Here is a 13,708-nt window from a genome sequence, read left to right on the forward strand (position 1 = left end):
CTAACACGAGTTATAAGCAAGCATACTCCCACACTTAACAACTCATGGGTCAGCTTTCTACACTCTTGCTCTTGGGTGGGTTATCAGCAAGCAGAGCCTTCACTAACCCCCTCCCCCCCCCCCAAGGTCTGCACAAAGTAAGAAAGTGCTAGGGAGGAAAGGAAAAAAAGAAACATGAACAACAACCAAAACCCAACCATATTTGCATTTATTGGATAAAATACAAGAAACACTCCTCAAAGGATCATTTTTGCATTTGAGACATCTAAACGATCATAGTTCTCTTCTAGTATCAGCAGTCGGTTGGCACCTCGGGCAAAAGTGTTCCGCTTGACTGCCTGCTCCAGATAAGCTCGAGCCTGAATTACCTCAACCTTGGTTGACTGAATAATGCGACGTTGCTGAGCAATAGTTTCACTTTTGAGCCGGTTTTCTTCTTAAAGAAGGGATATGGAAGAGGTGTGTTTCTCTTTCAAATAGATCAAGAATTGGGCTTAGCTCTCCAGGTCTGAATAATATTTCTGTTTCAACGCTACTTTAGCCCAGACCCGAGATTTAGCGGCTAACCAAAGTTCCTCAATTTCTCGGAGAAGAGAAAATTGAATATCTCTATCCTGCATCATCTTGGCTAAGGTCGTACTCTTTTAGGTAAAGTAGCTGAGTCATCTGATCCAATTGTTGACAGAGATGCTGCAGTTCATTTGACTCAGAATTCAAATCCATGGGTAAGGGGCGTCAGTAGAAAGAAAGTATGACTTTATGGATGATGATCGACCTCCTTTCAAACAAGAGGGGAAGGAGAAAGCAACTTATGCAGAAGTTAAAATGACTCTTCTTCTTACGTTGATTGAGTAATTAAACAGGTTATACGATCGAGGATCTGGAAAAAGGAGCAACATTTAAGGTCATAATGGCGAAATAAATGAAACCAGGGTATGAGTCTAGTTAGTCAGACTTGTGCATCCTTCGATTAGACTTGGAGGGGAGGCTTGTGATACGGTGTATAATGGTAGGGTCCGATAAAGCCAGGCTGTCATAAGTCAAGGAGACATGGCAATCAGAAGTCAAGGGGGATGTGACAATTAGAAGTCCAGGAGATGTGACAGTCAGAAGTCAAGAGGGCGTGACAGTCAACAGTCAGGAGGACGTGACAATCAACAATTAGGGAAAAAAGAGGTAGGACCGCCTGTTGTCATCAGTCGCATGATGCTCGGTCAGGTGCTTACAGATCAGGATCTCAAATCTGAATCAGGATGTGCGATCGGGGTAATGTCTGACCTGCTCCGACTGGTTGGATTTTCACAGCTTGGTTATATCAAGGTCTGGTTCTCTCAGTATGCCAACTCACGGTCAGCTCTTGAGCGATCTCGCCACAGTTCTTCCTACTCATCAAGACTTAGGCCAAGTGTTATACCTGACAGATCATCCTGAACTGCCCCTAGTCATACCCGGACGGGACAGAAGGCACTACGCGACAAGATCAGAGAATCGTAACCGCCTATTAGAGAATAACTGTTGTATGTTAGAGAATATTCCAATGGTCTGCGGTCATCTGTGAATGGAACCTTCTTCTAGTTCATGAGAGGATGTCACGCGTCATCCATCACCAAACAGGTCTTGACACCCGACATTTCCTAACATCAGTCAGGGTCCAGAGGTACGCACTGTCATATAAAAAGGGAGGTCATCTCTCTTGAGCAGGTACGCTTCTCACATATTCGCACTTATCTTCTACTTTTCTTTCTTTTTCGTACATTATTCTTCTGGAGAAAAGGTACCTGACTTAAGCATCGAATGACCTGCTTTGGGAATTTTTTTCCTGATTTCTGACCTCTAACGTTCTATGTGCTTATCTGAGTGCATGTAGAGCTCAAGTACCGTCGGCTTAACTACCACTATCCGTCAACACCACGTGAAGATCCATTTTCTAAGGTATATATGATAAAGGTATTATAATCATCTCTCCGTCAACACCAACAACAATTCTTTTGACCTTTGTCTGATTCAGATTTCAAACCAGACCAATCGTCTTCTCAATTCCAACGCTGAGCTACAAAATGCGGTATTTTACATCAAGATCCACTCTAAATTTATCAATTATTTATTAAAAAATAAAGTGATATAAGCAGGTGCACACAGGGGCGTAGCTACATAGGGCCAAGGGGGTGCGGCCGCCCCCCCTGAAATTTAGGGAAAAAATTAATACAATGAAATTATTTAAAAATAATTTAATTATAAATTCTAAAAATATCAAGATTTTTTTTACAAATTGTTCAATTAAAATAAATAAGAGAACCCAAACCTTTTTTTTCTTCTCTTAGCCAACCTTTTTCTTTCTCTCGATATTTTTTTCTCTCCCATTGCTTGTACTTTTTCCCCTCTCCCTTCCCGTATTTTCTTCTTCCTTCTAATCCCCTTTCCTTTTTTCACTCCCGTGGTCGTCTTCCTCTTATAATCCCCTTATTATTCTTTCCCTTTCCCTAATCCTAATTTTACCCTCAAAATCCTCCATCGCACATTGATGTCATTGTCGTCCATGTTGTTATTGTCGAACGCCGCTATCACTAACACTGATATCGTTTGCTGCCAGCGTTGTCATCGTCGCTTCGTCGATACTCCACAGCAAACGCTTTTTGATTAAGGTAAAGTTTTCTTGCTTTATTTCTTTTGATTAAGAATTTAAGTGTTGGAAAAACATATAATGTTAATTTTTCATATATTTATATTTTTGTTTGCTAGTCAAGCATTGTTTGATTTGTTATATGAAGATGATTAATTTCATTGGCGAGCCTTCAAAAATTTGATCAATTAAATCATATCATTTATTGCAACTCATCATATAATTCACTACAAGAAAACTCACAATTAGCGATGAAATTTAATTTCCGTTGCTAATTAGAAATCAAAATAAATTATGGTCACTAATTTAGCAACAAACTAAGTTTCCGTTGCTATTTTAGTGATTGAATTAAGTTTCCATCATTAATTAATTTTCTAATTAAGATTTTTATTCTCAATTTCTCTTCCTAACGCCCTAAAATCTTCCTCTCTTATCGACCACCTCTCCAATCTCTAGCACGTTCCTCTCCTCTCCTCTCCTCTTCGATCTTTAGCACCAGTATGCATCGTCCCATCGGTATGCTCGATCTTCTCCCCTTCCCTCTCCTCTCTTAGCGATAGCTTGGCAGCGGTGTCACAGGGAGAGATCTCGTTTTGGCCGCGACCTCGCTGTGAGGTTTTGCCTGGGCTACGACCTTGCAGCGAGGTGGTAAGATCAGGCATGACCTCAACAGCGTGTCATAATTAGCTTGAATTCATCCCCTCATTGTAAATTCTGGCTACGCCGCTGGATGCACATGAAGAAATTGAAACGGCGGAGGTGCGGTGAGAAAAATCAGCTGCGGCGGGCAGCGGTGAGATTGAGTTTGGACGAGGACGAAGACAGGGCGGAATGGAGCAGCAATGGAAATCGCGTCCGAGTCTTCACTGCTTCTTTATACTGTTGTCTGACGTACTGCGCAGAGACATTGAAAAAGAAAAAGGGAAGAAGCCGCCGTACGGCTCTCACCCACTCCACTTTGGATAAGCACAAATCCGTGCGTAACCCGACCACTAGCCGCGGCAATGGAGTAGACGACATCACGCCCTTTGCCTTCGCCATTCATGCTCTGCACCTGCACGCATTTCCTCACAACCGTGTTATATTTCCTTCGTGTGTTTGTTACCGGCGTGATTCAATCCCAAATGGTCCAAGCCCAAAACATTGGGGTGGGGCCCTTGCGATCCCGTATCGGAACTGGGGCCACCGTGTCTGGCCCTATTCGGATTTCGCCACACGGTGGGCCAGCCGATTGGGTTTGCTTGTTAAGTCAGTATTTTAATTGTTCTTGCTTGTCTTCTGTAATTCCACCCATCTTCAAAACTCTTTACGATTGATGGGACCAATTTTGGAACAAGTTAAACGAAACGAATAGACGAAGGCAGACCATCGTTTTGTTGAAATGCCCCAGTAGCTGCTACGTCTACTGGCTCCAGCTCAGTCGATGCATATTCAGGCTGGCTCGGTCTTCTGATAAAAGCTACAACAAGGGGCAAAACTGCATTATTGATTAAAATTAATATTTAGTCAGGGACCATCTTAAAAATTATTACGCATAAACTAATTGATTTTACTAACTGATACTCAGAACAACCTCCAACATTAAGAATTCCACTCACGATGGCAATGGCCAAGTACCTAAAATAATTGAATGCATGTATATAAAAGAAGCTGTTGGCACAATTGCTTTCAATGGAGGCTGCCATCCACAGCAAGCAAAGGACAACCACACAACAAGAACATTAAAAAAGACAGAGGCAGCTAAGACGAAGAGAAAGAGCATGGGCAAATAATTGACCCTGGATTTCATGATTCAAGCATATTTTTATACAAATTGAATATTTACAGAATCGAGGGACACAACAGATGAGTCGAACGGCCTAAGATTTTTACAATAACAATTTTGGAGTTGGAAGAGATCCAGAACTTTTGAGCTCAAAAAGCAAACTCCCCCTCAAGCTATAGCTCTTGAGAACAATAGCTAATCCAATTCATGGATCAAAATAAAAACATTAAAAAAAAAAAGAAAAAAAAGTAGCCTTCTTCCTCTCCGTCTCTCATCTCTTACTTTGTATCTACATGGAACTTGAATTACGAACAGACAGAATGGTACTAGAAAAATGTACAGTGGCAGAGAAAAAGCTTAAAGGACTTGCAAAATACCTCAGAGCTCCATTTTAATTTAACTCTCTTCTTCGCCATCTCCGTTGCTAATTTTGGCACCCTAAATTTTGGATTATAGTTTGTCCTCTTTGTTATTGTTTTTGTCCTCTTTGTTTTGTTATTCTCTTCCTCGGCAGCGCTCCAAAATGGGGCCGAGAACGCGCCGGAAGAAGGGACTGGTTTAGGCCACAGCGGTTATGCTGCTGCAGCTCCGGCGGCCGCGGTTGAGGCAGTCAAAACCCTCGACACGCACGGCTGCCGGAACCAGGCCAAACTTGGCGTGGGCACAGCCTTGCTTGGGGGACACAGGCGGGCCGGTTTGGGTTAGTTGTGAAGGGGCGAAGGGCGCGGGTGGGCGGTCCTCGCCGAAGCGGGCGTCGTGGACGACTGGGTTCGCCGCACGGCTCGGCGGCGAGCCACAGAAGAAGGGTGGTGAACAAGAAACTTGACTCTGCTCTCCTCCCTACAATCATTCAGCACCATAGAAATTTAGATGTTTTATCCGAGGAATCAATTGATTTATTAAACAAACTAATAGAAAACAAAGAAAAATCTTACCTTTGAAAGAAATATGTCAAGAAGGTCTGCCCCGGCCTTCGAATCAGACATATCCAATTGATGACTAAACAACAACAACAACAAAACAAGAAAAGTTGGACAGGTTGGAGCATGCGAAGAACGAGTGATTCGTCAAGTAGCAGCTGGACTTCAGATGAGATGAGACGGATACCTGTGCCATCTAAGAGGCCGGACGGAATCTCCGACGGAAGCGAACGAGCTTACTCGCCGAGGCTTGGGACAGAGGACAGGCGGCTTCCTCTCTGCTACGGCGAAGGGGGCCCTCATCTCTTCGCAGGCAACAAAGGCGTTCTGCTGTTGCATCGCACAGTGATTCATTTTTTCTTCAAGCTCTTCGAGACCCGCGACAGCAACACCTCTACAAGAGCAAATCAAAGGAATAAGTTCTCCGATCCAAGCATGAACCACCCAATTAATTAAGAAACCCAAACTTTCTCAACCAGATCTGGAAAAACCAGGTAAAAATCCAAACAAGCAAGCTACTTTGGACAGAAGGGAAACGAAAGCAGCTAGGCAATGGAAATTTTAGCTGTTATCGGACCAGAAAACCATAAGTTTTTAACGGGACAACACAATTGCCCTCTCTTTGCAGAAAAACTGCCGATAATTCCATGAAAGTCCAGTAAAGGTTCCATCTCATAGTAAGAGGGACTTCTTAAAATCACGAGATGGATGAAAAAGCACAGATTTAAGAGCAAAAAGGACGATGACCGCACAGCATCGGAGAGTATTATCTTCAAATACCTTGTCCCACCTCCTTCGTGCGAGAGAGACGATGGAGAGAACTCCGGCGGGAGAACAAAGATGAGAGTGCCGATAAAGAGAGGAAGGAGAGTAAAAGAGAGATTCGGAACAGATTTATAGGAAGAAAAAAAATAAAAAGATAAAATAAAAAATAAAAATGAGAGAAGCGTGAGGGACCAATAAACAAGATAAGCGAAGTAGTGTAGGAATCGGATGACCGGTAACCGGCGTGACCAGTAATCGCTGCAATTAAATGATGAAACTATATTTAAATTCAAAAAATGTAATCTCTTATCTCGTGATTCGATTTTATTATTTATAATACTCCTCGAGAGTCGTAGCTCACTCCTTTTAGTTTTAATTTTTGCATATTATTCTTCTAAAAATTCCACGAATTAACAAAACATCTCTTAATTTACAAACAATAATTAATAAATTTTGATAACCTCTCAAAATAAATAAATAAATCTAGATTTTATGTCACCGTTCCGTGTTGGATTATGGCGTTCCAGCTACGCATAGCTCATATGGCTAACTAATTAACCACTCATTAGACACGCATAATCTGCATTTAATTAGGTTTACTCGGAAATATAATTACTCGTATATATCATACGTTCGGTTTAATTATCCGGTCATAATAATTCCTTAGCCCTTAATTAAATATTATTAGCGCATTTTAATTTGTTTAATAATCAGGGCTTAGTCGACGACGCAGGCAGCGATTTGGTTTCAATTTCTGGGCCAGTGGACGGCGGCGGCGGCTCAACCATTCCGATCGTGACTCCGGTCAGAGCTTTTAATTTTGACCCACCTTTTCAACGGGGATTATATTAACATTAAATTCGTTATCAGATTTCAAAATCAAGAATCATTAAACTAATTAATACCAACGTATTTATATAGATACCAGATACGTAGTGAATACACAGTAAAGAGGGAGACACTCGTGCAGTCACGTGAGTTATCCTTCTTAATCATTTTAATATATATATTTTGCATCTAACTCTTAATATTAAATTTCGTTTGCTTTTCCATGCATTGGATTGTACCATGTGCGTAAAGATTAGCTAGAAATCGGTCGATTAATAATAATGAAAAGAAGGGGACAAGTGCAGCACTAAACAAATCTGACATTGTCGGCGACTTGGTGCCTTGGTAGGGTCCCACGCAGCGTGAAGGTGACTAATTTGGGGAGGCCCACTGAGAAATGTGGGCCTGGCCTCACTAAGGTTGAGCCCTTGCTCGCATGTCAATTACACCGGCCCATGTTTGCAATATTGGTGAAAGAGAGAGCCCACGTGGCCCAACCGTCTGGAGTCTCTGTTTTCATCACTATGACAGTAAATCCCAACCTTCTTTTACATTTCAAAAATCAAAACTCTAGCCGCCTCCCTGTAAATCCCGGCTGAGAACCTGGAGAGGCTACGCCGGCGGTGAGGCTTTATTTTGTCGTCCCCTTTGAGAACTGGGGGAAACCTGGATTCCCAGATCCGAGGAGCTGCTGCTGAAGGGATCTCCGGTTGGCGATCAGCTGCTGAAGCCGGCGCTGAACTGTGCTGTTAATACTACTACTGAAGCCGCTGTGTGGTTAGAGTTTCTGATTTTCTTTTTACTTTTCTACATATTTGGTTGGAACTCCTGAAGACTTGGGGATTCCCGGTTCTCAGAACGGAGAGCTGCAGCTGAAGCTGTTGCAGAAGCTAGCAATCCCATCCAGTGGGGAAAGACGAAGAAGAACAACACAGAAGCTTCCTGCAACTCAAGCGGTGGATTCCAACAATGGACAGTAGGCAGCAAGTTCCGGTCTGAATGAGGGAACAGTCTCCTCTAGTATCTCGGTGACACTTGATGAGGAGGACCTCTATTTTGAACCCAACTGTTGAACTGTTTGACAGAATTGACCTCAATGAAGTGCAGACAGATGTCGATGTAGTCGAGCTCCCAATACACAACCTGGACAAAACGGAGGATGCTTGGGGGTTTTGCCTCATATTTTCCAACACGATTTCCAGGCAACGAAGCGCTTTTTAAGGTTTGTGATTCCTCGACGGGAACTTGTTCTTATTTTGTTCACCCCAGTGGCTGGATAAATCTTCAAAGGAGAGGATAGGAATGATGTGCTGAATGCGGGGCCATACTTTGTATCTGGCAAACCCCTGTTGCTGAAGATCATGCCAAAATTTTTTAAATTTGACGACCATGAGATTAAGCATGTCCCGGTTTGGATAAATCCCACGGGATTATGTGAGATGGTAAATGATGTTGGAAATGGGGATAGTGGGGAATGTGGCCCATGTTCTCCACTAAACATAATGGAAAAGTCCATTATGCCCCTAGTGTATTTCCTTATATAAAGGGGATCCGTCCAAGGCTCAGTGTGCGTTGGAGACGAGAGTAAGAGGAGAACATTCAAGGCGGCGGGATTTGGTTTGTGGAATTGCGGAGGACTTTCCAATCTTGTGATCGCTCTTCCGACAGTGAGTTTTCGCCACTGCAGACTGCGGATCTGCGGGAGATCGCTGTAAGTTTTTACCGCATTTATTTTTAATTCGCCTTTCATGCATTTAGTATAATCTACAGTGGTATCAGAGCCGTGTTAGTTCTAAATGCTTAGAGACGAATTATGAAATCTCTGTTTGGAAATTTTCTGTATCGCTTCGTCATTTCCCGTCGTTGTTTTGCATGACTAATGTGTCGTAACATACACGTTGTGCCAAATTTGTAAAATCGCAACGCTGCATGGATTTGCCGACGACGGCAGTACATGGCCATGACCGGCGACCGTCCTAATAGGCCGGAGATTGGCCTTCGTGGTCGGCGACTGTATTTGTTACGGTTGCATGGAGGCTATGGGTGAGGCGCAGCATCGACGACTCGGCATGGTCGATCGTGGGCACGGCGTCGGCGGAAAAATCGTGCATTTGTGAAGCACGGTGCAAAAGACGTGGGTGTTTTTTTTATGTTTATCAAAAAAAAAAAACCTGTGAACAAATAAGTTCCCACGTATTCATGCATGCAAATATTTTGTAAAACAGTATGCAAATATTTTGCAAAACAATAGATTTATAAAAAAAAAAATAATAACGTGAGCATAATTGCTGCATGCTTAAAAAAAAAATGAAACTTTTGTGTTTCGAATTTTTTATGCAGAAAGGTGTTTAAAAAAAAAAATTTTGCATGCGTACTGTACATGTTAATGTATGCCTATCGTAACAATATTTTTAATTTTGGTACATGCAATAATTAATTGAATATTAGTTTCAATTAATTCCCATTTATAATAAATGGTCTAGAGTAATTTTGGTCCATTTAGATCCGGTTCAGGTTTAAATCATTAGTTGGTTTAACCGAATCAATTTGATCCAACCCGAAATCAATTTGGGTTGATTAATTGGACTTAGACCAAATATGATCAAATGATCAGATTTGTTCAAATGGGTCAGATTTGATCAAAACAATTAGATTTGTTCTAATTGGTCAGACTTAAACCAATTGATCAATGATCAAACGGATCTGAGTTTGATCAATAAGTCTGAAATTGGTAGAAATGGACTTAGAGAAAAAATAACAGAACATAGGCACAAAATCCCTGTCCAATTAGATTAGTTCTAATTAAGGACAATGGACCAAGCTTAGGATCTGGATCCCTAATCAACTGATCCAATGGGTCTGACCAATTAGATTAGTTCTAATTGTCGACTTGAACTCCTGAAAATCGAGAAGATTTATTTTTCTTGATTTATTATGTTGGTACTAAGCCTGTATAAATTGAAATAAGCCGGTTTTGTACTGGTTAGTCGGTTTTGTACTGACTTATTTATTTTCAATTTTTCAGATGGCACGGACGATTACCACATTGACTCATCGCGAAGTACGACGAAATCAGCTCAGGGAGGAGATTCAGGAGATAGAGTACAACTCTACTTATGGAGCCGACGGACACATTGGACGACTTGATGATTTGTTTTGGAAACTTGAGCGAGAAGAATTTCCAGTCCTGGACAGTTATAGGATTTGGGCTTTGATGCAATCATTGCCAGAAAATCCTAGGATGATAGCGGACTATATTTGGGGGTGTCATCAAGGACGCGTCACATATTCTGTACTATGTGAGGAGTTGCTTCATCATATGACTGAAGAGGACCCGGAAGAGTTCGAAGAGGACCCGGAAATGATCGAGGAGGAACCAGAAGAGGATCGATAGAGAATCTTGAAGCTGTCTTGCCTAGGATTACCCCAAATGAGTCTAGGTGAGAGGGATTATATTAGAACCTGCACTAGTGTACATCCAGTGGAAGTGGTAGTTGCCTATCTAGTTTATTAAAGTTCTGTTATTTTTATTGTCGTTTTGTATGAACAATAGTTAGTCCATTTCATTCATGTCAGTTAGTTATATGTTAACAATTTACAGCATAATTTTATATTAATGATATGTTCATTTATTTATGTTGTTTGCTTGACATGATGCATGATTAGTTCATGATGTATTAAATGATTAGTTCATTTAATTAAAAAAAACATGATATATTAAATGATTAGTTCATTTAATTAATGAATTCATGATATTATAAATGATTAATTCATTTGTTGGGATGTATGTAATAGAATTGATTAATATTAATTTGATTGGTCATACGGATGATGAGTGAAAACATAGTTGTCACTTGATTTTGTAAACCAACTCAAAGTCATATTAAGTCAATCATAAATTACATACATATGATATACACTGAATACTAAATAATTTATTTTTTTATGATAGATTATGACAACCGAAAACATAATAGCTGAACTCAACAAAGGTGAAAAACTTAATGGGGATAACTACAAGATCTGACACCTCAAGATACAATATGTACTTGAGGAACAAGAAGTTCTAGAGACTGTAAATCAGGTTATGGAAGTACCTGTAGATGGTCCCACTGCAGAACACAGACGAGATCTTGATGCCTATAAGGCATGGAAGAAAAAAGACTCCACTGCAAAGGGTATATTGATTAGTTCAATGGTAGACGACCTAGCTTTTGAATATGAGTCATATCTTACGGCTCATGAAGTCTTGGTTGCCCTTAAAGAAAAATACAGTGGAGTAAGTCTGCGCAAGCTTCGACAGCTGACAATTAAATTTGACAGCTACAAAAAGCGTCCGAATATGTCAATGGTTCAACACCTCAGGGAGATGTCGAACATGATTCGGGAGCTTAAAACTGCTGGTCATGAGTTGACTGATGAACAACAGGTTCAAGCAGTTATTCGTTCACTTCCAGATTCTTGGGAGACCATGAAGCAGACCTTAACTCACAGTGAGAGTATCAAGACTTTCACTGATGTCTCACGCCATGTAGAATTGGAGGCGGAGAGAGTTGAATCCGCAAGGATTACTGGACAAGCCTATGTGGCTGTAAGTTCTGCTGGATCATATGGATCCAAGAAAAAAAAATAGTTCAAGAAAGAGAAGGGAAAGAAGAGGGAAGCTGCTGTTGTGGGACAAGGCCCAATCAAGAAGATAGTCAAGAAGACTGGAAAGAAACCTAAAAACAAGTTGACTTATTTTAATTGTGGCAAAAAGGGTCACTTTTCTCGGGAGTGTACTGAGCCGAAAAAGGTAAATCCAAGTGTGTCTTTTTTTCAAGAGCATTTTGTTGCTAGTTCAGTGTTGTTAGCTGATTCTTATCCTTTGTGGATTATAGATTCGGGAGCAATTAACCATGTATCTCGGGAACGAGTTACATTTGTTGAGTACCGTCGGGTACCAGCTGGCAACAAGTGGATCTATGTGGGAAATAATGCAAGAGTTGAAGTCAAAGGAGTCGACACTTGCAAACTCAACCTACGTGGTGGTAGAGTTTTATTTCTACATGATGTCCTGTATGCTCCTGAAATTCGACGGAATCTTGTTTCCGTTACGTGTCTTCTTGATTTAGGGTATTGTATTAATTTTTACAGTCGGTCTGTTGAACTTAAGATTGACTCAGTGTCAATCGGATATGGTTTTTTTTAACAAATGGTTTTATGGTTCTTGATGTAGAACCAGATGTCAATTATGCTATTGATGGTTGTTTTTCAAACATTGCTTTAACTAGTGATGCAGATATAACTGATGAAGTTTGGCATGCTAGATTAGGACACATAGGACAAGAACGTATGAATCGATTAGCTAGAGAGGGTCTATTGGGCACTCGAGATAAGATTCAATTGTCTATATGTGAGCATTGTCTTGCTGGAAAAGCAACTAGGAAACCATTTGGAAAGGCTATTAGATCTGAATCGACATTGCAGTTAATTCATTCGGACATTTGTGGTCCAATGAATGTGAAGGCTAGACATGAAGCTTCCTATTTCATTACATTTATTGATGCTTTCTCTAGGTTCGGTCATGTGTATTTGATTTCTCACAAATCTGAAGCATTAGATTGCTTCATTCGTTATATGAACGAAGTTGAGAATCAAACAGAACGTAAAGTTAAGGCTTTACGCACTGACCGTGGAGGGGAGTATTTGTTTGATATGTTCAAGACAATATGTAATGATAGAGGGATTATTAGACAGTTAACAATCCCTAGAACTCCACAGCAAAATGGGATAGCTGAAAGAGAAATAGGACTCTTCTTGAAAGGGTTAGGTCTATGATGGCGCAAGCTAATTTGCCAATCTCCTATTGGGGAGATGCACTATTAACTGCAGCCTATATACTTAACAAAGTGCCTTCAAAGTCAGTTCCATCTACCCCATATGAATGTTGGACAGGCAGAAAACCAGATTTGAGTAATCTGAGACCTTGGGGGTCAACTGCTTATGTTCATGATAGTTCTCACAAGTATGGAAAACTAGGGCCTAGAGGTAAGAAATGTATCTTTATAAGATATCATGAGACCTCCAAAGGTTATGTTTTCATAGGTGAGCAACTAGATGGAACCATCTCCGAAATAGACTCGAGAGATGCGACTTTTCTCGAAACAGAGTTCCCAATCAGAGGTGATGTTGATAAAAATGTTCCTCTATTTGAGGAGGATGAGATATTATCAACAAGAGAGGTGTCAAAAGGGATACCTGAGTCTAGTCAACCGAGTGAGAGTGATATGCCGAGTCATGAGTTGACTTCTCAACAGCCCAACTTACGGAGAAGTGTTCGTAAGATCAAACCTAAGAAGAGGTTTGATATTGAGAATGAGGCATTGGTTACACTTCCAATTGACGACGACGAGCCTCAATCCATTGAGGAAGCATTGGGATGTAAAGTTAGAGAAAAATGGAAAGCTGCAATGGTTGAAGAGATGGAGTCCATGATTCAAAATCATGTTTGAGACTTAGTCGATCTTCCTCCGGGCCGAAGGGCTATTGGGAATAAATGGATTCTCAAAATAAAGAGGAAAGCAGATGGATCGATTAACAGATACAAAACTCGTTTAGTTGCAAAAGGATATACCCAAATGGTGGGTATTGACTTTGAAGAGACATTTTCTCCCGTAGTGAAATTTGTATCAATAAGAGTTATTTTGGCCTTTGTGGCACATTATGACTTAGAATTACATCAAATGGATGTAAAAACCGCTTTCCTTAACGGTGATTTTGACGAAGAAATCTATATGGTTCAACCAGAAGGTTTCATTGCTGAAGGCC

General features: G+C 40.9%; 1 protein-coding gene and 1 long non-coding RNA gene across 2 annotated transcripts; one reads left to right on the top strand and one right to left on the bottom strand.

Moving 5' to 3' along the window:
- Positions 1–4,381: 4,381 nt before the first annotated feature.
- On the bottom strand, positions 4,382–6,230 carry LOC121996960. The gene is made up of 4 exons (XM_042551146.1): positions 6,086–6,230; positions 5,493–5,699; positions 5,321–5,384; positions 4,382–5,225 (listed from the first exon to the last, which is right to left on the bottom strand). The coding sequence occupies exons 2-4, from the start codon at positions 5,657–5,659 to the stop codon at positions 4,944–4,946; spliced, it is 513 nt and encodes a 170-aa protein (XP_042407080.1). The 5' UTR covers positions 5,660–5,699; positions 6,086–6,230; the 3' UTR covers positions 4,382–4,943.
- Positions 6,231–7,443: 1,213 nt separating this feature from the next.
- LOC121994195 lies at positions 7,444–10,129 on the top strand. Its single transcript, XR_006115631.1, has 3 exons — positions 7,444–7,675; positions 7,756–8,609; positions 9,924–10,129. It is a non-coding gene; the product is annotated as an uncharacterized LOC121994195 (long non-coding RNA).
- The last annotated feature ends 3,579 nt before the right edge of the window (positions 10,130–13,708 follow it).

This window comes from Zingiber officinale, chromosome 6A (assembly GCF_018446385.1).
Source record: "Zingiber officinale cultivar Zhangliang chromosome 6A, Zo_v1.1, whole genome shotgun sequence".
Taxonomy (NCBI): Eukaryota; Viridiplantae; Streptophyta; class Magnoliopsida; order Zingiberales; family Zingiberaceae; genus Zingiber; species Zingiber officinale.

Excerpts from the sequence above, each read along its gene's own strand:
- LOC121996960 (XM_042551146.1), bottom strand. The coding sequence starts at position 5,659 with ATGAATCACTGTGCGATGCAACAGCAGAACGCCTTTGTTGCCTGCGAA. Across the intron at positions 5,385-5,492 it reads CGGCCTCTTAGATGGCACAG|TCATCAATTGGATATGTCTG; the intron begins GTATCCGTCTCA and ends GTTGTTGTTTAG. Across the intron at positions 5,226-5,320 it reads TTGACATATTTCTTTCAAAG|GGAGGAGAGCAGAGTCAAGT; the intron begins GTAAGATTTTTC and ends GAATGATTGTAG.